This window comes from Brettanomyces bruxellensis, chromosome 8 (assembly GCF_011074885.1).
Source record: "Brettanomyces bruxellensis chromosome 8, complete sequence".
In the NCBI taxonomy this organism is placed as follows: Eukaryota; Fungi; Ascomycota; class Pichiomycetes; order Pichiales; family Pichiaceae; genus Brettanomyces; species Brettanomyces bruxellensis.
Window position 1 is genome coordinate 1,196,954 of NC_054689.1, and position 23,135 is coordinate 1,220,088.

The following is a 23,135-nucleotide window of genomic DNA, read 5'->3' on the forward strand; positions in this document are numbered from 1 at the left end:
GGAAGGATCGGAACTTTCACTATTTACATTTGCTCCTCTCTGAAAAAATAAAAATAAGACAAACGCATACAGTGTGAGGTGTAATCGTAAATGCGAAGGTGAAACGCCCTGCGAAAAGGATCGTAAAAAAAATAAAAAATGCCTAAGTTGCGGGGGATCCTCAGATCGGAATTCAGCTCAATCATTAAAATTACATAGCCAATCCCGCTCTAATTAAGTAGATGCTGGCTTACAAATAGTAGATAGGGCAGATCCGGCAATAATTAAAGACAAATAAATGACATGCATATAAAAAAATCGAACCAATCCCAAATGTAGCTAATTGACCCTTGGTGGGAAGGGCATTTGCTCAGTATTGCGCTCGGCTTGAGAAGAAATCAGAATGTGAAATGTTAGGTGGGAGTTTATCGAGGTGGAGAGAAAAAGATGCGAGGGTGAAAACTAAAAAAAAATAACGAGTCACCGAAAAAAGGAAAATAAACAGGCCAGAGAAAGAAATTTGAAGAGAGATAGAAAAAAACAAAAATAGGGGAAATAAAGAAAATCTCCAATATGTGAAACTAAAAACACAGCCGACAGCACGCATAAAACTATCAACATCTTCTTCATCCGTTTACAATTTGATTACTGCAGACCTTTTCAAGCTTAAGTAAAGGATTCTTCCAGTTCTGAAAAAACATAATTGCTTGTTTCTGGTCTTTTTGCTTTTTCTTGGACATTCCTCAAAGGCAAATTTAGGTGAACGGCATTCGAATATATAGACAGTTGGGCTTTTTGGTACTAGCAACCCGCTGCTTTCAATTTCAACAACTAACAACAAGAATCACGGTTTTCAAGCAGGCAACTGGGCACGTCTTAATTTGCATTCAAATATAGCATCGCATTACATCGCATAGCATAGATATATTCGAGGAGTCAGACCTATTTTCAGTTAGCGTTAAGCGAACACTGTACATTGCAAGCTTTATTTTGTTGAAGCTGCACTTTCCCATCGACATAATTTCGTTCGACTAAGCCACTACCTAATTCTTGTTTTTTTGCATTTGTGAAAACGAACTCAGCGTTCAAAATGATGAAAGGTTTTAAGCAAAGATTTAAGGTAAAGACTAGTCTTGGAAAAGGTGACAAGAAGAAAGATGCGAAGAAGGAAGAGAAGACAAAATCTAAGAAAGCTCAAAACGAACATCATGCTGGTAGCCATCACAGGCATCATAGCCATCATGAGCATGAGCATGAACATGAGCATGATAGTCAGCAAAAGAGACACCAAGACCAACAACCATCCTCACAAAAGCCAACACAATCACAATCTGGAAGTTCTCATCTGCAACGGAAAGCCCAAAAGCAAAGCCAGGCACAGGGCAACACACAGAATTTGCGTACTCACCAAAAACAAGAACAAAAGAGCCAGCAAAATAGTGATGATGACATGCAACAGCAGCAGGATCCAGAACGTGTACAACAAGTACAAAACGGACCTCAGACTCCAAAGCGGGCGGCTGGAATGGATAACAACGTGGATAATCCTTCTGACATGGATACTTCGCCATTGACACCTCCAGCGAGTGTCTTGAATGATAACGGTGTTCCAAAGCTTCATGCTGCAAACTCTCCGTTTGACAAAGTGCCGAAAGATGATTTGGAGTTGAAACCTAGGACACCACAGAGACATTCTTCATCTCGATTCGACCCTGTGAACGATCGTCAGGTGTTCCAGAAATTGGCATCTTTTGATGAAGTTGACCCGGAGTACTATGCTGAATTGTTCATAAGGAAGGTTGATCAGTGCAAAATTATGTTTGACTTTTATGATCCTTCTTCCGATATCCAGGGAAAGGAGATGAAAAGGCTTACATTGCATGAACTCACTGTATTTGTTAGCACCACGAGGATGAAATATACGGAGGAGATGTACAGACATGTGGTTGATATGTTCAAGATTAACATCTTCCGTCCAATTCCCCCACCCGTTAACCCTGTCGGAGATATCTACGATCCTGACGAGGATGAACCTGTGTATGAATTGGCATGGCCTCATATGCAGATGGTATACGAGTTCTTTCTTCGTTTCGTAGAGAGCCCAGATTTCAATAATACAGTTGCAAAGCCATACATTGATCATCAGTTTGTCCTTACACTTCTTGAGCTATTTGACAGTGAGGACAATAGAGAGAGAGATTGCTTGAAGACGACTTTGCACAGAATATATGGAAAGTTTTTGAGTCTTCGTTCGTTTATTAGAAAGTCAATTAACAACATCTTCCTTACATTCATATACGAGACCGGCAGGTTCAATGGCATTTCAGAGTTGTTGGAAATTCTGGGTTCCATTATTAATGGATTTGCACTTCCATTAAAGGAAGAGCACAAGGTCTTTTTGGTAAAAGTTCTTATACCTCTCCATAAGGTTAGATGCTTGTCTTTGTATCATCCACAGCTTGCTTACTGCATTCTTCAATTTCTTGAGAAGGATCCTACTTTGACAGAGGAGGTCATCATGGGTCTTCTTCGTTACTGGCCTAAAATAAATTCGCCTAAAGAGTTAATGTTCTTAAATGAAATAGAGGATATCTTTGAGATAATTGATCCGCAAGAATTCCAGAGGGTTGAAGTTCCGTTGTTTGCACAGTTGGCTAAATGCATTTCATCGCCTCACTTCCAAGTCAGTGAAAAAGTGCTCTGCTATTTCAACAATGAATTTTTTGTGTCTTTAGTTACCGAAAATGCAGAGAGCATTCTGCCTATAATCTTTCCGGCTTTGTATGATCTTTCTCAAACGGAGATGGAACTGGCAGAGCAACAAGATCAACAGAATCCGGATCAGCAGTTGAATGACTATGATCTAGATGAAACTACTAGCTGGAATAGGACAATATCGACATTGGCCTATAATGCATTGAAAATTTTTATGGATACCAATCCAATTGTCTACGATAGATGCTGCATTCTTTATGATGAACAGATGAAGGAAGAGAAGACAAGAAAGAAACTTAGAAACGACCACTGGAAGAAGTTAGAGAGCTATGTTCAGAAATTAAAGCTAGGGGACGATAGCACAAAAAAGGTAGAGATTAAATAATCATTCTCAGATATAGCAGTTCTATGATACCATATGTTACTTTTATTTTTGTTACGAGTGCTTTTTTTCTTGATTTTTTTTTTTTTTGTGTGATGGAGGTGTTCCCTGATGTCCATTTTAAGCACTGACGTATGCTTTCATACATCTTAGAATAGGTCTTAATGCTTGACCTTATTTTACCATGTGACAATATGGTGCAGATAACAATGACCGTAATGATGCCAGTGCGTTGCACAAGATATAGACCAGAATAGTACGGGCATGGCTTTTCAATTTAATATTTACTTCAGGAAAAAAAAAATACAATTATAGAGTCATGTATTGTATTGCGTGCTTCTCTAAATATGTATCAAAATAATCAAGAGATACTTTTGTATTCTCTCAAGATAACGGGCACAGAGGAAGGTGGCAATGCACCAAGTTCTGTTATAACCTTCTGTATATAATCCGGTGGTGTTAGATCATACAGAATGTTCAAAATATATAGTTTTCTTAATTCCTTCCAGTTTCTCAAAATCGTGTCCTTGCCATCATCAACAACATCCGCTTCATTGTCATTAGATCTGTTTCTGTTACCATTATGCCCACCATTATTAGAACCGTTTCGATGACCTTTTCTTTCTTCGATCTTGTTGAGATATTGCTGTAGATTAAAGCCAACTTTATTGAATGGCCTCGTATTAATTAGATCATCAGAATCACCTAACTCATTCAACGTAACGGAATCCAATTGAACCTTATCGCTAAATTTCAATGACTCGCAACAAACCAAAACTGGTATGTTTTTCTTCTTAGCTGCCATTGCAACAAGTGCTGTACCAACACGAGAATACAGTCTTCCGTTTGAAAGCATAGCGTGTGCACCAAGGAAACAAAAGTCTATGTTGGATTTTTCTAACACAGAAGAAAGTGAGTTTATTAAGTTATAATGACACTTGATATTCTGGTGTTGCGCCAACTCCTTAGCAAGCTTTTTACCTTCGAATAATGGTCGTGAATCTATGATAAATATTTCAAAATGCTTTTCCTGCTCTATCGCACAGTATTGGAACAACTCTGCCAAAACTTGTGAATGTGCATATGTAAGAATTTAAAGTTGTTCTGAATATGCCTTGATGCATATTCGGCAATAACCCGATCAGAGTAAACAATCTTCTCCTTAATAAATTGATCAATTTCATCCAGCAGCATCTTTTTTCCATCATCATCGCTCATGTCAATTGGGACTAATGAAATTCTCTGCTTCAGCCATCTAATGGCATTACCCATTGATATCGACAATGGTCTGCCAGTTTTGAGGTACTCAATCTGATGCGAAAGATGTGAAGTAAGATTTCTTTGTAAGGATGTGCCCTGTGGTGTTTTATACGATTTGATAACATCCTTAAATGCATCTAACATCGCAACACATCTAGAAGTTGACCCGACTACTTTATATGTTGACATTTTTAGCGTCAATGATAAAATGGATGGATGCACAATGCTTGCAATAACAGGTGAAGCAGAAATTCTTTCTTCCCTTGTTTCTAGATGGCCAAACATCGGTGGAATACGCACGTTGCTATCCTTAATCTTGGCTGAAATCATTTGCTTTTTGATATGAGAAGCGGTTTTAACACCCTGAGAACTTTGTTGCCCATTTTGATTTGCAGCCTTTCTCGCAGCTCTCTTTGCTGCTTTGGCCTTCTTCTTCAGCATCTTTAATTCTTTATTACTCAGTTTTTTCTGTGGGGGTTTTGCCTCGGCACCTTTTTCGGAATGTGAGGAGCTTGCATTAGATGAAGGCATCTTTTTGCCATTATTGGTTGCGGCAGCATCCGCCTTTGAATTTTCAACCATGGTGTTTTGATTGCCAAAATTGAATCACGTCCTAATGATCGAAGGGAAAGATGTGACACAAGTGTTCACAAATAATGTACTCATCGTACTGAAATTCTCGGTCTTTGAATTTTTCTTTTTTCTCTCTGGAATCTCTTTTTTTTTTCTGTGAAATCCACCAACCCACCGATTACCGCGCAGAATACCACAAACAGCTGGAGGGATTAAATTAAAACCATTTGAAAGAGGATCAAGTTAGACAGTATAAATGAAGAGCACATTTAGTGATAAGAGATGTACAAATGCAAGATAATTACAACACTTTATATGCTTTCACATTGTCCCTTTTTATTTAAAGTAACATATTTTTATTTTGTGTCATTCTAATTGGGAGAGGATGAAATAAAAAACGGAATTTTAACATTATTTATTATACAGAGGAATCGCGATGATAATGAGAAACTTGGCATATCCAAGGTTTCAAATATTATGTACCTCAAACTCGCAGTGAATTTTGGTATTGAATTAATGGGCCTGAGATTATACGAATAATTTGACAGTTATTATATTAAGCATTTCCTCGACCTAAAATAGAAGTAAACTAGTTAATACTTAAAACATATTGCTTTGTAAATATTTGTTAATTTAGCCAAAATTTAGGTTGTCCATGTTGACTATACGTAATACCAATAATTCGACTACCGAGATAAGTTTGCTGTTACTCCTACTCACCACTTAGTATTCATTAAATCGATGTAATCAATCAAGGGGGATGAAAAATTTTTTTGGGGTGGAAAAAAAAAAAAAAAATTAAAGATGAACGGGAGGGAAGCTAAGAGCAATAGAGGGACATGCTTCACAGTTTTTTCTGTCAAACAAACCCAATTCGTTTGCTTTAAAGAGCATATTAAAGTAATAGCCAGGACACAAGACTCGCAAGAAAGATATAACAGTTTGTTGGAACTTTCAAAATGGCATTCGAAGACTCAGATGCAGACAAAAATGTGGAGATTTGGAAGGTGAAGAAATTGATTAAGAACTTGGAACAGGCAAAGGGTAACGGTACCTCAATGATCTCATTGATTATGCCTCCTAGGACTCAAATTTCAATTACACAGAAGATGTTAACGGATGAATATGGTACCGCATCAAATATCAAGTCGCGAGTGAATAGATTATCGGTCTTGTCGGCTATTACTTCAACACAGCAGAAGTTGAAGTTATACAGTACTGTGCCCAAAAATGGTTTAGTCATATACTGTGGTGAAGTTCTCACATCGGAGGGAAAAGAAAAGAAGCTCACTATATCTTTTGAGCCATTCAAGCCAATTAACACATCCTTGTACTTGTGTGATAACAAGTTCCATACGGAGCCACTTTCTGAATTGCTGGAGAGTGATGATAAGTTTGGTTTCATTATCATGGATGGTAACGGAGCATTATTTGGTACCGTTTCTGGTAACACCAGAGAGGTTTTGCATAAATTTACCGTTGATCTTCCAAAGAAGCATGGAAGAGGTGGTCAATCTGCTGTTCGTTTTGCCAGATTAAGGATGGAGAAGAGACATAATTATATTAGAAAGGTTGCCGAGGTTGCCGTTCAAAACTTCATCACTAACGATAAAGTCAATGTTGCCGGTTTGATTCTTGCCGGTTCGGCCGATTTCAAGAATGAGTTGAATAGATCTGATTTGTTCGATCCAAGATTACAGGATAAAGTTATCAAGATTGTCGATGTTTCTTACGGAGGTGAGAATGGTTTCAACCAGGCCATTGAACTTTCGGCAGAGACATTGTCTAATGTCAAGTTTATTCAGGAGAAGAAACTTATCAACAGCTTTTTCGATGAAATTTCGCAGGATACTGGTAAATTCTGTTATGGTATCGATGATACATTAAAGGCGCTGGAGTTGGGTGCATGCGATGTGATCATTGTCTGGGAAGGATTGACAACCGTCAGATACACTTTGAAGAATGCTGACGGAGAAGAAGTCATTAAGAACATTAATCCAGATACTCCAAAAGACGAATTTTTGAAAGATTCGGATGGATCTGAAATGGAAATCGTGAGCGAGAAGCCTTTCTTAGAGTGGCTCGCAGAGAGTTATAAAGATTATGGTACAACCTTGGAGTTTGTTACTGACCGTTCTTCAGAAGGTGCCCAATTTGTTAAAGGTTTCGGTGGTATTGGTGCTATGTTGAGATATAAGGTCAACTTTGAGCAGTTGATATCTGATGACGAGTACTACAGCGATAGTGATAGTGATGAATATGGATTTTAATTGTATCTGGTGTTAAATAATTATATGATATCTACTGTTAAATTTAATGTCTTAAAAATGTAGCTTTTTGTTATTGTCTGGGATGTTCATGCTATGTGATGCTATTATGAGTGGGATTCTTATTCGATTCATCTGTCACATCACATTCTTTTACTTTCTGACATATGCTTGGGTATAGATTTTTCACGATTAATTTATGGTGCTAAACTATATATATAATCTTTATTATAGACGATTTCGAATAAACCCCTTCTATTTTGCTCTATTTCAATTTCTTCTTCTTTTGGTCTTGAACGTTTTACTCTTACCGTTCAAAACCGAAAGGGCATCCTTCTGCAAATAACTCATAACACCATTGTTACTTTTTCCATCACTTCTCAGAAGCATATCAGCAATGCTATTGAGACCATTTGTGATGTAAGAAGCCCTTCCCTTTTTGACAGGATTGGCAAGCAGTTCATTTAGTTCCGCCTTTAGTATTTTTTTTGATCTTTTATTGAGGTGCTTTCCAGTCTTTCTTTTTCTGTCTCTTTTCAAGAAATCGTCTTCTCCAACATCATCCCAGTCTTCAACTCCCAAATCCTCAGCTGCCTTTTCAACCCAATTCTTTTCTTTATTCAAACTGCTGTCTGCAACATCACCCTGAGCAAGTTTTGCCGCAATTTCAATTCTCGACTTCAATTGTTTAAGGATATCAGAATCAACTGGGAAAAGTTTCAATTCTGCAACACTACCGGCATTCTTTTTGGAACTCACAATCTTTCTAAGCTTGTGCAATGGACCAGATGCCTCCTTAGGAGAGCATAAGATAATAGAAACTCCTTCCTTTCCAGCTCTGGCAGTTCTTCCAGATCTGTGAATATATGTATCGGCAGTACGAGGCAAGTGATAGTGAACAACATGCTGGATATTAGGAATATCTAATCCTCTTGCAGCCACATCAGAGGCAATAAGAACAGATGCCTTGTGACCCTTGGCAGCCTGTTTACAATTCTGCTCAAACCTTTCTAAGGACTTTAAACGCTGCCTTTGGATCATAGAGGAATGCAATGCGACAGCCGGAATATGAAGATAATTAAGCAAAGGCTTCAACCTTTTCACTGCGTCAATCGAGTTGGCAAACACTAAAGTATTTCCAGGAAATAGGGATAAGAAATAATATAGCATAAGATCCCTCTCAAGAGGTGTACACGGTAAAAGAGCCTCAGTAATTTTTGTAGCCAACATACTCTTTGGATTCACATCCACGTATAAAGGTTCTCCTCTAAACCTTAGCTTCCATCCCAATAAATGCATCACTTCCATTCTTTCCTCCTCATAGGGATCAAGCTTTCCACTATGCGTTCTCCTCCTCTGGGCCATTGATTTTGCCTTATCCAATTTTCCAAATAAATCCTTCGACAAAGTTGCTGAAAACACCAATGTTTGCCATTTCTTTGGAATAAGAGGATCTTCCTTTGGCCTCTGGGCACGTAATATTTCTAAAACTTTTTCTAGCTCATCAAAATGTCCATCCTCAACCAACCTGTCTGCTTCATCATAAACCATGATATCAGAAGAAGATAACTGTTTTGCAACACTATCTGATTTTTCAATGAGTTCAAGGCATCTTCCCGCAGTACAGACCAAAACTCTTGGATTTGATTTGAGTAGTCTTTCTTGTTTCTGTATGGAAAGACCACCAGTTAAAGAAACAATAGAATGCTCAGATAAAGGGAAATCTCGGACAAAGCGTGATAAATGCTTCGTAACTTGGGTGGCAAGTTCTCTTGTTGGTGCAAATATCATTCCAGTAGGATGCTGTACTCCAGCTTTATCTTGTTTCAATGCTTTCTCGAGGATGGGTATACCATATGCCAAAGTTTTTCCGGATCCAGTCATTGCTTTTCCAATAATATCTTTTCCTTCAAGAGAGGGCGGAATACATGCTTTTTGAATATCTGTCGGCTGTTTAAAATCTAAATGTAAAAGTGCATTCTGACTGAATAAAGAAAGCGGAACATCTTTCCATTCCGGGAGATCCACATTATCTTTTGGAAGATCTGATAAAATTTCAGAATCAACTTCACTGAAAACCTTATCATCAAGTTTACTGCCGACACTATCTGGATTGCTTTTAACCTCATGCATTTTATTCTGCATTTTACCTACTGTTTTGATCTTGCCATCACCCTCAACAATCATGGGTTTTTTCCCGGAATGATTGGCGTCATTTTTATTCTTTTTACCAGCAGTTTCCTCGGCATCTTCATGTTCCCACAATGTTTTATCATCATCAGAAAGATCAACTTCAAAATCTCCCTCCGGAATAATGTCCTCCTGCGCTTTGACGTGCTCTTTATCTAAAACCTTGCTTTTATCTGCGGTAAGAAAATGCGTTTGGCCATTTATGATTTCAACATCAACAGCATCAATTTCTTCTAACCCATAGAATCCTTCATAATCCCCGAGGGTATGAGGAATTTCAACAGGCTTCCATTTTAGTTTATCCGCTGAAGATATAACCTGCTTGCTGGAATCATCTTTCGATATTTTAACCTTCTTGGATTTTGACTGTTCTCCAGCTGAATTTTTACCCTTTCTCTTCAATTGCTTATTATGCCCAATGGTAGCCTTCATTATTTTATCCGAACCCATATTATGCTAGGTCTATATTTGATTACACCGATAATCAAGGGCCGTTAATATTAATAAACAGATACATGTTTTGAACCATGATATTTTTGTTATCAGTTGGGTGAAAAATTTTTGGTCTTACAAAAAAAACAGCCATGCGATCTTCTCTGATCTGTACAAAGTTGAAAGAAAAAAAAGCCGAGAATTTGATATATGTACTGGTATTGAAGAATTAAAAGATACTATAAAAAAACACACAGATAAATACAGAAATGGGCCGAAAACAAAGAAACAATCATAATAGAACTCCCATTACCCAATTAAGGCCAGATGGCTCCATGATTAAGAAAATACCTTCTTCATTGAAACCATCAAGGACGAGAAAGCTTATCAGACGATTTCATACACTACTAAAATATAAAAGTGAAATATTCAATCACTTAAGTCATAACAACCCTTACCAAATTAACGAGACAAACTACTTAGAATATCTAAAAACAAAACCAGATCTATTAAAGAGTTATAACGACTCGAAAGCGAAAATCATAAAAACGTTCAACGTGAAGCGGTCAACCTTAAGGGATGATGGGATCAAAAATATCCAAACTATGACGACTCTTAGCACAAAGCAAATTTCTCAACTAGTAGGAGAAATCGATGGAGAAATCGAAAAAAGAGGTGGGCTTAAGGTTTATCAGGCTGCTTCAATCAAGGGTCAAGACAGTAAACGTGGAGGTGATACATCCAAAAAGATGGCTGCCTGGATCAAGAAAGATAAAATTTGGAGTTCCGATATGCAAAACGGAAAACCAACAGCTCTTGAAATAGGATCTCTTTCTTCAAAAAACTGTATAAGTACTTGCAAAATATTTGGTGATGTCACACGGATAGATCTAAATTCTCAAGAACCTGGAAAGATAGAAAAGCAAGACTTTTTTGATAGAACAATACCAACAAGTAATAATGACAGATTTGATCTAGTATCATGCTCTTTAGTGGTGAACTTTGTGCCGAAACCGAGCCTAAGGGGAGAGATGCTCTTAAGAATAACAAAATTTCTAAAAGAACCCGAAAATGCATTTGATCACAAGCCCCTCCTATTCTTTGTGATTCCTCTTCCATGTGTGATAAACTCCAGATACTGCAATAAAGAAGTCATGGATGCAATATTCAAGAACCTTGGATTTACCTGTGTGAGATCTTATGACTCACACAAATTGGCGTATTGGCTTCTAGAATGGCATGGATCAAAAGCAGTGAACTTTAAATTCAAATCTGCAAAAAAAGAGGTTCGATCGGGATCAAAAAGAAACAATTTCTGCATTGTGCTTGAAAAGAAAGCGGAATGACATATATTCAATTGGAAATCTTATCTGTGGATCGCCTTGTTAATTTTATAAAACAAATATCCGTTAACGAATATTCAAGAGTTGAATGCGTATCATATGGAAATCGCTTAACGCATGCTTTGATAAAATACTTGGTATCTAAATTGTAGTCTTGCTTTTTGGGTAGTACTGGCGTAATGCCTTTTTTGTGCCTATTTCTATGCTTCTTTTTCACAAAGTGAAAATCTCCAACGGATGGACTCACCAATGGAGCTTTTTGTGAATCATCATTCGCCAGATTTTCTGTCTCGGAAAGAAATGATATAGAAGCAGAAATAGGGTACAGGGATAAAAATTTCCAGGAACAGAGTCTCAAGGAATATGCTTGTAAATCATTAGTGAGCAGAAGCAGTGGTTCACAGTTGACAAGAATCTTTTCAATTTCCTCGATGGGAAAATGTGGCATGTAGTACAAAATGTCATTTCTCCCATTTTCAAACGATGGTTTCTCTTCAACTACATAATGCAGCTTGGATTGAATAAATTCTTTGTCAAGAACAGTAAAAATGGGATCCCAGAGTGAAACGACTATATCTTTTTTCGTACTGAGCTGATCTACTATTTGTTTAAGGAGACATAATTGATGGAGAGGATAAATCTCTGATTCTAAGGAACCCAAGCCTAAGCATCGAATTCCGGCAATAGGACAGTCAATTTCTTTGAGGTAAGATAGGACTGATGATGTGAACACGTTATGCTTCCCGGAATCAAACGCTTTACCAAATTTAGTCTCAAGACTTTCGATCGCATTATCTGAGATCTTTGTGTTCTTGAAATCCTTTGAATGCTCTTTGTGTACTTCAGCACCATTTTTCGGACCTAGCTTCAAAGACATCACCTTTACCTTAAAATCTTGAGACTTTGCCTAAGAGAAATATGGTTAATGGTAGTCGTCCTTAAAATAGTGTATATAGCTTATTACAGCATTAAGTTCGGCGCAGATCAAAATTTGTCACCACACAATCAAAAAAAAAAAAGAAAAAAAAGGCCGCTGTGAGAAAAAGAAGTATAAAATCCGCTTTACCGGGAAATCTAACGATGCCTATCATCTGAACATATCTGATTCTATCAGTAGACCAAACAAATATAATCCGCGATGTAATCACAAGGCTGTAAGAAAAAATAAAGGAAGAAGAGATGTTGGTTGTTGATTCGAGGCTTTCGTCCCAAATTATGAAAAATCCATTACCAAAACTCTCGCGCTGATTGGACAAAAATTCCTTTTCTGGGTGACAACTTGCATTTGATTTGCATACTTTTTGTGACACTTTACGGGCCTTATTTTTTTAGAAAGATAAAAGTCCTCACAAATAAAATGACAATGCCGTTCTTAGGGATGCCCTTCTCTTTACATAGATTATAAGGTAATAAAATTGAAAACAGATAGGCAATAAGCCGTAGGATTTGGCGGAAGAAGAAAACTTCCCTCGAACAGCGTTTTCTAGTCTAAACAATAAAGTTATATTGCATTGTTACTAAGTATCCGTGGGAATTCCCAATATCTCCATTGCGGAAAACTGGGGTGTAATTGCTGACTTTTTACTACAATAAAATTTCAACAAAATTTTCTTTCAGCGAATTCCTACGAGTTAAACGCTCTTAAAAAAAAAAAAAAAAAAAAAATAGCTCGAGAAAGATACGCATTGTTAAAGAAACCGAGACAAGAAAAATATGCGCCAGGTAGTTTGAAATAACAACCGCCCAATATCTTCCTCTTGATCCTTTTCTTCTTCTCATCACACTTTCGTTATCCAGGTTATTTTATCCTGACTCTCGTTAGAACCGTTTCGTCGAAACTAACACCATATTTGCTGATCTTAGGACTTGGTTTAAGCCAGTTTTAGTTGTGCCTATTGCACACGAGAAAAAGTAACAGGAAAAGTACTGGAACATACACCTATTAGCATTTTGACATAGTTCATCTTAATCAACATTTCAAGGTGACCAACTTTTAAGGTCATTTAATATATAACAAAGGAGGAGGAGGCATTTTTTTCATTTTATTTTATTTAACTTTTTCAACAACACTTGACTGACTTGTTCAATCATTGTATATCGCTTGTGCGTTCCATTAGAATTTTTGACAGAAATCAAAAGTTCAGCACCGTTTAGCTTCATATATTATTTATTATGTTGTCAAACCCATTATATCCAACTGCTCCAATTCAGAACACTCCACATCATTCTCTTTCTATGCATGCCCAGACCTGCAAGGAAGAGGCCAGAGAGAAGATAACTTCGACTTCTAGCACTGTGGAAACAAGTAATGTTGGATCAGTTCTTGAGAGAGACAACACAAAGGAGGGTTCGAAGGTTCTTGGAGATTATTTGATGAATGATGAGGAAAGGGCCTTGAGACTTAGGGGTAATGCTGTTCGAATTGGCTCAAGAAAGTCTCAATTAGCTGTTATTCAGTCCGAAATAGTTGCTAAGACTATCAACGAAATATATCCTCACATCAGGACTCCAGTCATCAAGGTCAGCACATTGGGCGACCAGATTCAGAGTAAACCATTGTATACCTTTGGTGGTAAAGCTCTATGGACGAAAGAACTTGAGGTGCTACTCCTGGAAAGTGTTGGTGATTTTCCTCAGATTGATATGATTGTTCATTCTTTGAAGGATATGCCAACCGTGCTACCTGATTCATTTGAAATAGGATGCATTCTGGCTCGCGAGGATCCTAGAGATGCGCTCATTATGAAAGCCGGTTCGCCATACAAATGTTTGGCAGACTTACCTGCCGGTTCTGTTGTTGGAACTTCATCAGTGAGAAGATCGGCTCAACTTCTCAAAAACTACCCACACTTGAAGTTTAACTCTGTTAGGGGTAATGTCAACAGTCGGATTAGAAAGCTAGATGATCCTGAATCCGAATTTAGCTGTCTTATTCTTGCTGCTGCAGGATTAATTAGGCTCGGCTTACGTTCTAGGATTACGAAATATTTGGGACCCGACGAGATGTATCATGCCGTCGGTCAGGGTGCTCTAGGTGTTGAAATAGTCAAAGGTAACAAAAGACTGGAAAAAGTCTGTCAGAAGATCAGCTCATATTCAACCACGTTAGAGTGCATTGCTGAAAGAGCCTTGATGAGAACATTAGAAGGTGGCTGCTCTGTTCCTGTTGGAGTTTGGACCACTTTCAACAAGGAAACAAACACTTTGGATCTCAAATCAATTGTGCTCAGTCCGGATGGAAAGGAGTCTGTGACTGACGAGGTTGTTGCAAAAGTTACCAACTCTAATGAAGCTATGGAGTTGGGTAATGAGATTGGAAGAAGACTTATCAAGAAGGGTGCCAAGAAGATATTGGATGCCATCAACTTTGATAAGATCAACGAAATGAAACAGGCAGGAATCGATCACAGAAATGCCAAGGGCAAGAAATGATGGATTTCATTCTTCTTTCGAGTTTCCTTAGGCTTTTTTTTTTCGTGTTTATCATCAAGAATTTATCTGTTCAGAGTATGAACTGTTATCATTGCTATTATGTCAGATTTTTGTTTCACCATTCCCCAATATTTATTGCCTTAGATTTTTAAGGCTTTCTATTCTTTATACATGCTTTTGGGGATTATTTTCACTATTTCTTATCTTGTACAGTGCAAAGAAAAAACGGGATTATCCTGTGGGAAGCAGTACATGGCGAGACGAGTAAATAAAGATCTATCTGCTTAATACACAATGTTCAATAAGACCGAGAAGTAAACAGGAAAAGTAGAAATGATGATTAATGCGGGTACAAGTTCTTATGTAATTTGAGGCTCAACTAATTAATGTGCTGCCTGTAGATTTCTCGCAAAACTCTTCAGCTCTAAGGCGGTGGAAGTGAACAAAGAAGATTAAAGCGAATATAACTCCCATCATACCACACCAACCAAATATCTTTACCAAATTAGGGTCGTAGCTCCAACAACTGATGATTTCTCCTATAATACTGCTAAAAGACATACTCGTGAGAAATATGGCAACAACAAAGCTCTGCATGGCTTTTGGTGAATGCGAATAAGCCAGCTCATAACAAGTAACAGTTGAAAAGCACTCTCCAATTGCCTGCAATGAAAACATGATCGAACACCACCAAGCAGATACTGGGGCAACTGTAGGGCAAGTTGATGCATAATCTCCACATTTGCTTGTTGTGTAAATTCTATGCTGTAAAAAGGCACCATATATGGATCCTAGGCCTGCTAGGACAAAGCCAATTGTTATCTTATCAACGGATGTGAATACAATTCGCTTTCTTCGGAGAATTGGATATATAACACAGTCCTGAATAGGGATCATGAGTATGATGGCCAATGGATTGAAAGATTGGAAAAAATCATTGGGCATACCATTTGTCGTCATTGATCCGGATTGATTTATCTGCAACGGTGTGAGTGCACTATCGTTAACGTTAAACACGATAAAGTACAAAAAAATGGCGCAATTTTGAAAAGTACTGTGTAAATCATTCATGGTAATAGAGTGTCTGTTTGAATTCGATGAAGAAGTAGTTTGAAGTTGCGAATAAGACCAGAACTCACCGTGAAGAAGACGAGAAAACCATCCCCTCGAAAAGCATATCCGCAGTAAGGGGAAAATGGAATCAAAGATCGAACTTCCAGATGGGCTTATTATGCGCAGTTTTGGCTTTAGAAACAGCAATAAAAATGGTAACACCATATAGACCACGGCAGTGAGTAAATAGACGGCCCAGAATCCATATTTCCTTTCGATAAAGGAGCCAATGAATGCGAGAAAGCAACCAATGTTGATGAACAAGTAATATATTAGGGTCATCTTTTCCAAAGTTGCCTTCCTCTCAACAAGAACCTGCTCACCAGAAGGCAAACTTTTAACGTAGTCGGTTTGTGCACTGTATTGATCCATTAAAAGCGGCATTAAGTTTGGTTTAATAAAGCCAGCACTGACAGCAACCACTAAAAGGGAAATAACTGTGAGTATTAGTGATAGGGGCACTATTCGAAGCACCACTGGAAAAGCAGCAACCAATAAAAGAACATGACCCAATATGCCCACTACGGTACCAATGACAATGGCATTAAAACGCCCAAGCTTGGTATCAGCATAATAACCACTGATAAGTGGTGAAATATTGGCAGTCCAGGTCATTAATTGCAGAAGAAAAGTAGCCAATGGAAGACCCAAGCCTAAGGCACCAGGACTCTCATTTGAATGTGCTGCATCTTCGACAACTGCACCAGTAGTGGAATCGTGGGGTAGTCCCCGCTGGATCATATTGGTAATACATCCCTGTATCAAATAATAAGATAGCCTTTCACTAAACTCTATAAAGCAGAGCGAATAACATACAACTGGAATACTTCCAGTGACACGTCTCAGACTGCATATATTCCCAGATCGTACCACATCATCATCGCTGCAAGTTGTATCCGTACACTTTGAAAGAATTTTTAGTTCCATCCCCTTACTACTGGAGTCTAGTACTTCTTCAACTTGTTCATGTCGATTCATTATTATTATTCCTTTTTTGCCACCATACTTTAAAGAAAAAAACTTTAGAACAAACAATTAAATAGCTACAAGATAAAACTGACATGTATGAGGTTTGATTTCACGCATCAGAAAAATCTGAATATTATTAATGTAAGCCTGAGAACAGAACGAGCACGCTTGAAGCATGATAATCGCTAAGTTTCCGAAAGCGGATTGTTAAGCCGGCAATGAAACATGAAGTTGGGGCTTACATAAATGAACACGCAAATATATATTGTTTTCTTGGAAATCTCGATCTGTAAACGATGAGTTGTTATTTGACGGCTTTCAATTCTTTTTGCAAAGAAACTTACTAAATTAAACAAACTAAGAGGCTTATATTAAACTACTATCTTTCGGTGAGCGGATCTATAAGAAAAATACCAGTCCTTCCAAGCGGAATAAAGCATGCCCTCTAGTTTCTCACTCCGAGAAGTTGCTAGGTTATAAAGCAGGGGAGAAAGGGAAAAGAAAAAAGAAGCGGGAAAAAAAAAAAAAAAATTTGAAAAATGATCTACCGAAGGGACAAGCGCTTACATTTCTTTTCTTGCATGCGATTAACCAAATTAATCATAACAGATCTTAAGAATAAACAGTAAATGTCAAACTAAAATACTGAAATGGAGGACGAAGAATTAAAGGCAATAAGAGCTGCACGTCTGCAGGAATTGCGGCAAAATTCCGGTCACAATGGAAATTCCAGCAATGGACCATCAGGTAGTAACGGATCAAATCAAAATGATGCAGCACAAATGATGATGACACAACTTTTGGAACCAGAAGCAAAGGAAAGACTTGCTAGAGTGAAACTGGTAAAGCCAGAACGTGCAGATGCAGTTATGAAATATCTTATGCAACTCTATCAATCAGGAGCTATCGAAAGAAAAGTGAATGAAGATCAGATTGTTGACGTTTTAGAGAAAGTTGCCAGTGACGAAAGGAAGCAAAACGACACAGAAATCGTCTTTGATAGACGAGATAAAAGTGGGGAAGGGGATGTTGAAGATGATGATTTCTTTGATTAATGTTCAAGCTGCCATTCAGTATTACGCCCTACTAATAGAAAAACAAGCAAGGTTTGTTGGTATGATATATAAATTTTGACATGGATTCAACTATTCCATGAAACAACTGGAATAAATATAATACTGACCACATTTAGAATGCAGTTTTTCCGTAATCCTGGTGCGTACTAGCTTTGACGTAACACCTGATAAGAAGGGTAAAAAAAAGTCCGCAAACATTAAGATCGGGAAAAAGAGAGATAGCGAAAACGCCATACTTTAAAAATAAGGAGAAAAAAAGTAAAATAAAGTTTGCAGATGTTGCGCAGAAGATTAAGATCAATTCGGGTTGATTATATTTAGACTTGCAGAGTAATTAATTACTCAAATGACTATCTTTTTTTCTTTTTTACTTTCTGCAGGCATTTAGAAAATATCTTGAATAGAGAATCTTGTTGATAACGAGCAAATCCATTTTGAAATGATGCCTTTTTTTGCTAATATACTCAAGAAACCATTTGAAGCGAAATTCGACGTTGAATATTGCACGGCGAACAGAATTTTTAGAAATGATACACCAAACATTCAGGGAAAGGTTACAATAAGTGCTCTAAAACAAATCAGTAAGGTGATTGAAATAGATGTTGGATTCAAGGGCCTGATACATAACTACTTCAAACAAGTTTATGTGACTTATAGTTTTACAATGACGGGGGCTGTTACCCGTGTTAAGGAACTCAAGGAAGATCGTTTATTATTTGAGCAGGTGGATGAAAAGAAATTTGATAATCCAATCGATATCAAAGATAACGGAAAACCAATTATTAAAGACTTTAATTTTTGTTTCCCATCTACAATAGATCTTCCAAGTACTTGCGACAAATTAGGAGGTAATGCAGATAATCAGGGACATACAACAGTATCATACTACCTATATGTTATAATCAGACGATCTGATGGAGTGTTTCACTCCGGGGATCTTGAAATAAAGTATCCTATCTTGTTCCAAGGTGCAAGTGAGGCTTTTGCACGTGATATCATGAAAACTGTGAAATGCAAGAGTACCTTTGAATCAAAACTTAAAAGAAGAATTTGGGATATGAAGCAGAAGCAATTCACTACAAATCCAATAGCAAGAGCAAGAAGACATACGCGAGGGATTAGACAACTTTGGGACGTTAATTATCGGAAGGAAAATTATGGGATTTATGCACAGGATGTTACGCTCTATTGCAATTTCGTATACTGTGAGAATTTCAACCTCATGCGGCCTTTGAACGAGTTGCTTTGGCTTAGATTTTATGTTAGAGGTCGCAAATTAAATGATAACAACGAGAAACCAATTCTGGACGAAAATTTCTGTATCAACGGGAAATCAACTGGCCTTGGCCGCTTTTCATTAAAGGAATTAAATATAAGACTTTATCATGATATGATCATACGTACGGAGTACGCACGATATCAATCCAAAATCTTGGATGATTTATATCTGGTGCAACCGTCGGGAGGAAGTTTTATCATGGACGTTTGCAATTTTTCGTATGATTCCAAGCAGAACATTTGGTATCAGGATGTTTCCATCAATGAAATACTGGGGAAAAAATCTTCAGATATCCCATTGATAGACGAACTAATTAGACCGGTTATGTGCACATATTCATTAGAATCATTTCTACGGGCAGTAACAGGCTTAAGATTTGCTCTTAAGGTTGGAACAGACGAGACTGACAGTGAAAATGTAAAAGATCTTGAAGCTGAGGCTCCAGCAGTCGTTACATGTTTTGAAAACCTTCCTGCCTATGGGGAAGAGCCTGCTCCAGATGAAATGACCCTTCCTCCAGCTTTCAGCACTTAATACAAATTAATAGAATCATCATTACTGTGTACTGCGGTATGATGGTTTGCTTTTAGACAATTTTTAATTGATAGAGTTCAAAACGACCAGTCAAAATAAAGAAGAAGACAGCAAAATGTAGTCCACTGTGCAGGAATACTGTTCCTAAAACAGGAGTGAGATAGTGTTGTAATTGTTTTGCCAGGATGCGCTGATCCATTAAATTTCGTACAATGCTTTGTTTTTATGGTGGCCATGTGTGCATTAATAAATATCATTTAAGCTGGACCAAGGATTTTCTTGAAGACCGATGAATTGGGGAAAAAGAAAACATAAGAAATCAACAACAACAAAAAAAAAGTAGATGCGTGGGGATGCGAGGAGGAGAAAATTAAACCAATTAAAAACATGAGGTGGAATGGCAATGCTATCTAATAGTGAATCGCGCTTGCTTAAATTTAAGTAGTTCTTTCTCACTATCAAGAAAACAGCTTGATCAAATGAAAGATAACACTCAGTTCAAAGAGACACATTTTGGAATATTAACATTTGCAATAGCTAAAAAGAACATCTTCAAGCTGAGACTCTATCAACTGCTCCTCGAACAAGAAAGTAAAAGCAATATAAGATCTACGCTATTCTTTACGTTTACAGTCAAGCCGAACATTGAGTATATATATCATTGCTCACAAAATTATAGTATTTTACAGGCTTTCTTTCAAGGCAGGTGCGTCCCTTTGATAACTACTAATAAGATAGGGATTTTGACATAAATGCTTTCAAATCAATGATTTTGTACATCAATGGTATAATTTACAGGGTTACCAACCCATTGCGATTTCTTGAATATTTCTTTCGATGGCTTTTGGGCCGACTACCACAATTCTACGTTATTGCCTTGTTTGATACAGACTATCTTAAATATCTAACACATCTCCAACGTTCAGGTGATTATTTGACCGGAAATCTTGGACCTAAAATAATTCGTCGTTCATCTTACAAAAAGCTTGGTCCCGCTTACCAGGCAAATATAAAGAGAACCGTCACCTGTACACCTGTTGTCTTTATTATGCCATATATCATACGAATGTGTGATCCGGATCCATCTGTTAAACATTCTGAGAAGCAGGTGGAACCACACTTTCGAAATAGACCAAAAGAAAGTGGAGATCCATTCGACGAGGAAGATGATGACTTAAAGGAAACAATAACAGACTTTAAACGACTTCTGGATCATTTTGAGCTTCCGGCTGAATTGACTACAGTGCCGGCAAAAAGGGTCACCCGACTTTTAAGAAAAGCTTCGAGATCTGTGTCAAAAGAGCCGGTTGAGGATAATTCGGAGAATTCGGAAAGTGATGCAATATTTAATATAAGCTGGTTCAAAACGCATTTTATATTAGTTCAATCAGAGGAAAAGAGGTTGGAAAAACTTTTAGGGAAGTTAAGGGGGAAGGAATCGAGTATTGACCCATATCCGTTTGTTAAACTCTCTTCTGACCTATACACAGATCTTTTCTTCTGGAAGTACAACACCAAGAAGATACTCAAGAAATGTCCACCGGTCACTGAATTTTCACGGTTTTGTATTCTTTCCAGAAATCGCATATTTCAACAGTTTCCAAATACAAAGAAGGACATCAGCTTATTCTGGATTATAGCTCGAAGGCAGTGGGATGTCCTGTCCACCAGTGAAAAATCAAATCGGAAATTCATTGCTTCAAAGCCATATCAACCGTATGCAGATTATGACGAATTAAAAAGATTCCTTGTGTATTCTTCGGAGGATTCAGATGCTCAAGGCGATTTTGAAGAAATGTGTTTGGATGCGGGCTCAGCAAATTGGAAAGGAGTTGGATCCAAAGATGGGCTAGACCCACTTCCAAAAGAGAGGAGACGGTCGCATGAAGTTCAATTAACAGAAAAACTACCTCATATGTTGGAGGCTGATACAATTGCAGAAAATAGCTCAGAGTTACCTGAGAACGAAAGAAAAGCCCGTAATTCAATAGTGGACAAATCGACTCAAAACATTACAGTTACTACAGCACCATGCAGTGAGAACAATGAAATGAAGAGTGAAGTTGGGTCTGAACCGTTAGTCGCAAAAGCACCGGAACCAGATTCAGGGCGGAAAAAAGATGTGGAAACAACTGCCAAGAATATTAATACTTCTTCCACAACTGTGGTAGTTGATGAAGATTTCTCAGTGGGAGAAGAGGCAGAAGGAACTATTTTACGCAATCAAACAGATGATGTGGAAACTGAGAAAGATAATAAGCAAGCAACAGCCTATGAAGTGAGAAGTCCTTCAACGATAGTGCAAACTCCTCAAACTACACCGCCTCGGGCAGGAGATATTGAGAGTGTGCTTGCTAGCGATTTAAAGATTATGGGAACAGGATCTGATTTAGAATTTGAAGGCGGTTCGAGGAAATCTAGCATATCAAGAGATTTTGAGGATATGGGAGAAACGCCTGATGATGAAGATCAATCTTCTATATATCAGAAGCAACTGGTTGCAGAAGTTAAAAAGCGCGAATTAGCCAGCATGAATATACATAACGACGATATAAACACATCACCACTTTTAGAGGGCCGAAAAAATTCATTCATCAACGGTGTTGATGATCTTCAATTAAACATACGGCTACCATCCGGTAATAGCAGTGAAACCGAGGAAGATAGAGGATTTGAAGCAGAAGATGACGAACCGTCAAGAGTTGTCTCATTTGATAACTCTCTGGAGACAGGTACGAGCTCACCTACTGTGGAGAGTGTAAAATCCCTGCCGATGGTGAAATTGAGAAAAGTGCAGAAACAAGGCACTGGAAGAGTCTTGTCGACAAATTTAGATGTAAACGAACTTTTACATGAGGCGGACGAAGCCAGCAGTGTTCCAGAGAAGGTGGATAAGTATGAAAAGATCATAAATACAATTCTCGGGCCTTCAAACGGCCGTAAGAGAAGTTCAACGTTTATCAACGCATTATCAGGCTGGGTAAGTGCAGAAGATGGATATGATATGGAGCACAATCCAGTGCCTAAAAGCAAATCGGGCCGTCCAAAAAGACAACGATCTTTGAACTTAATGGAGTCGCTTGACCCGGCTACCCTCGAAAAGTTGTACCAGGAAAAAAACGAGGAGGAGCTCAACGGAGTTCAGAGTATGCTAAAACATAGGGAAGAGGAGTATAAGCGGTCAAAGCTCTCGGAAAAGTACTATAATGGAAGACACAGGTCGTTGCGGGACCGACTAAACGATCTATTAGACGATCGGATGATGGACATGGCAAATTCGGCGGAGTTCAAACATAAGATGATTCATCCAAGGGATCTTTACGAGAGATTTGTCAATTCAAGAGCGAAACCTTGGAACGCAATCTCAAATATGGAAAAAGAACCGTACTATGAAGCATTCAAGCGACAATATTACTGGGTGATATACCACCCAGATAGAGATCAGCAAGAAGATATCATGTTTGATATTGCTCAGGTATGTATTGAGTTTGGTGATATGTCTTTGCCGGTTGTTTTGGCCTCTTTGTTTGATGCAGATAAGATAGATGACGATTGATTGGACTACAAGGAAAAAAAATTCACCATTCGAAT

At 37.9% G+C, this 23,135-nt stretch overlaps 11 protein-coding genes across 11 annotated transcripts; 7 read left to right on the top strand and 4 right to left on the bottom strand.

Annotated features, from left to right (window-relative positions):
* Window positions 1-1,069: 1,069 nt before the first annotated feature.
* RTS1 (serine/threonine-protein phosphatase 2A 56 kDa regulatory subunit delta isoform) lies at window positions 1,070-3,079 on the top strand (the record flags this gene model as incomplete). The annotated part of the gene is made up of 1 exon (XM_041279275.1): window positions 1,070-3,079. The coding sequence occupies one exon, from the start codon at window positions 1,070-1,072 to the stop codon at window positions 3,077-3,079; it is 2,010 nt and encodes a 669-aa protein (XP_041137489.1).
* Window positions 3,080-3,437: 358 nt separating this feature from the next.
* Window positions 3,438-4,918, bottom strand: BRETT_000714 (uncharacterized protein; the record flags this gene model as incomplete). The annotated part of the gene is made up of 2 exons (XM_041279276.1): window positions 3,438-3,973; window positions 4,135-4,918. The coding sequence occupies 2 exons, from the start codon at window positions 4,916-4,918 to the stop codon at window positions 3,438-3,440; spliced, it is 1,320 nt and encodes a 439-aa protein (XP_041137490.1).
* A 950-nt stretch (window positions 4,919-5,868) lies between these two features.
* Window positions 5,869-7,179, top strand: SUP45 (Polypeptide release factor (eRF1) in translation termination; the record flags this gene model as incomplete). Its single annotated transcript, XM_041279277.1, has 1 exon — window positions 5,869-7,179. One exon carries the CDS (start codon window positions 5,869-5,871, stop codon window positions 7,177-7,179), a length of 1,311 nt encoding a protein of 436 aa, XP_041137491.1.
* Window positions 7,180-7,446: 267 nt separating this feature from the next.
* Window positions 7,447-9,816, bottom strand: BRETT_000716 (uncharacterized protein; the record flags this gene model as incomplete). The annotated part of the gene is made up of 1 exon (XM_041279278.1): window positions 7,447-9,816. The coding sequence occupies one exon, from the start codon at window positions 9,814-9,816 to the stop codon at window positions 7,447-7,449; it is 2,370 nt and encodes a 789-aa protein (XP_041137492.1).
* A 251-nt stretch (window positions 9,817-10,067) lies between these two features.
* On the top strand, window positions 10,068-11,144 carry BRETT_000717 (uncharacterized protein; the record flags this gene model as incomplete). The annotated part of the gene is made up of 1 exon (XM_041279279.1): window positions 10,068-11,144. One exon carries the CDS (start codon window positions 10,068-10,070, stop codon window positions 11,142-11,144), a length of 1,077 nt encoding a protein of 358 aa, XP_041137493.1.
* A 7-nt stretch (window positions 11,145-11,151) lies between these two features.
* On the bottom strand, window positions 11,152-12,018 carry BRETT_000718 (uncharacterized protein; the record flags this gene model as incomplete). Its single annotated transcript, XM_041279280.1, has 1 exon — window positions 11,152-12,018. The coding sequence occupies one exon, from the start codon at window positions 12,016-12,018 to the stop codon at window positions 11,152-11,154; it is 867 nt and encodes a 288-aa protein (XP_041137494.1).
* A 1,295-nt stretch (window positions 12,019-13,313) lies between these two features.
* Window positions 13,314-14,573, top strand: BRETT_000719 (uncharacterized protein; the record flags this gene model as incomplete). Its single annotated transcript, XM_041279281.1, has 1 exon — window positions 13,314-14,573. The coding sequence occupies one exon, from the start codon at window positions 13,314-13,316 to the stop codon at window positions 14,571-14,573; it is 1,260 nt and encodes a 419-aa protein (XP_041137495.1).
* Window positions 14,574-14,948: 375 nt separating this feature from the next.
* BRETT_000720 (uncharacterized protein) lies at window positions 14,949-16,664 on the bottom strand (the record flags this gene model as incomplete). The annotated part of the gene is made up of 1 exon (XM_041279282.1): window positions 14,949-16,664. The coding sequence occupies one exon, from the start codon at window positions 16,662-16,664 to the stop codon at window positions 14,949-14,951; it is 1,716 nt and encodes a 571-aa protein (XP_041137496.1).
* Window positions 16,665-17,305: 641 nt separating this feature from the next.
* BRETT_000721 (uncharacterized protein) lies at window positions 17,306-17,710 on the top strand (the record flags this gene model as incomplete). The annotated part of the gene is made up of 1 exon (XM_041279283.1): window positions 17,306-17,710. The coding sequence occupies one exon, from the start codon at window positions 17,306-17,308 to the stop codon at window positions 17,708-17,710; it is 405 nt and encodes a 134-aa protein (XP_041137497.1).
* Window positions 17,711-18,173: 463 nt separating this feature from the next.
* Window positions 18,174-19,544, top strand: BRETT_000722 (uncharacterized protein; the record flags this gene model as incomplete). The annotated part of the gene is made up of 1 exon (XM_041279284.1): window positions 18,174-19,544. The coding sequence occupies one exon, from the start codon at window positions 18,174-18,176 to the stop codon at window positions 19,542-19,544; it is 1,371 nt and encodes a 456-aa protein (XP_041137498.1).
* Window positions 19,545-20,310: 766 nt separating this feature from the next.
* BRETT_000723 (uncharacterized protein) lies at window positions 20,311-23,100 on the top strand (the record flags this gene model as incomplete). The annotated part of the gene is made up of 1 exon (XM_041279285.1): window positions 20,311-23,100. The coding sequence occupies one exon, from the start codon at window positions 20,311-20,313 to the stop codon at window positions 23,098-23,100; it is 2,790 nt and encodes a 929-aa protein (XP_041137499.1).
* Between the last annotated feature and the right edge of the window lie 35 nt (window positions 23,101-23,135).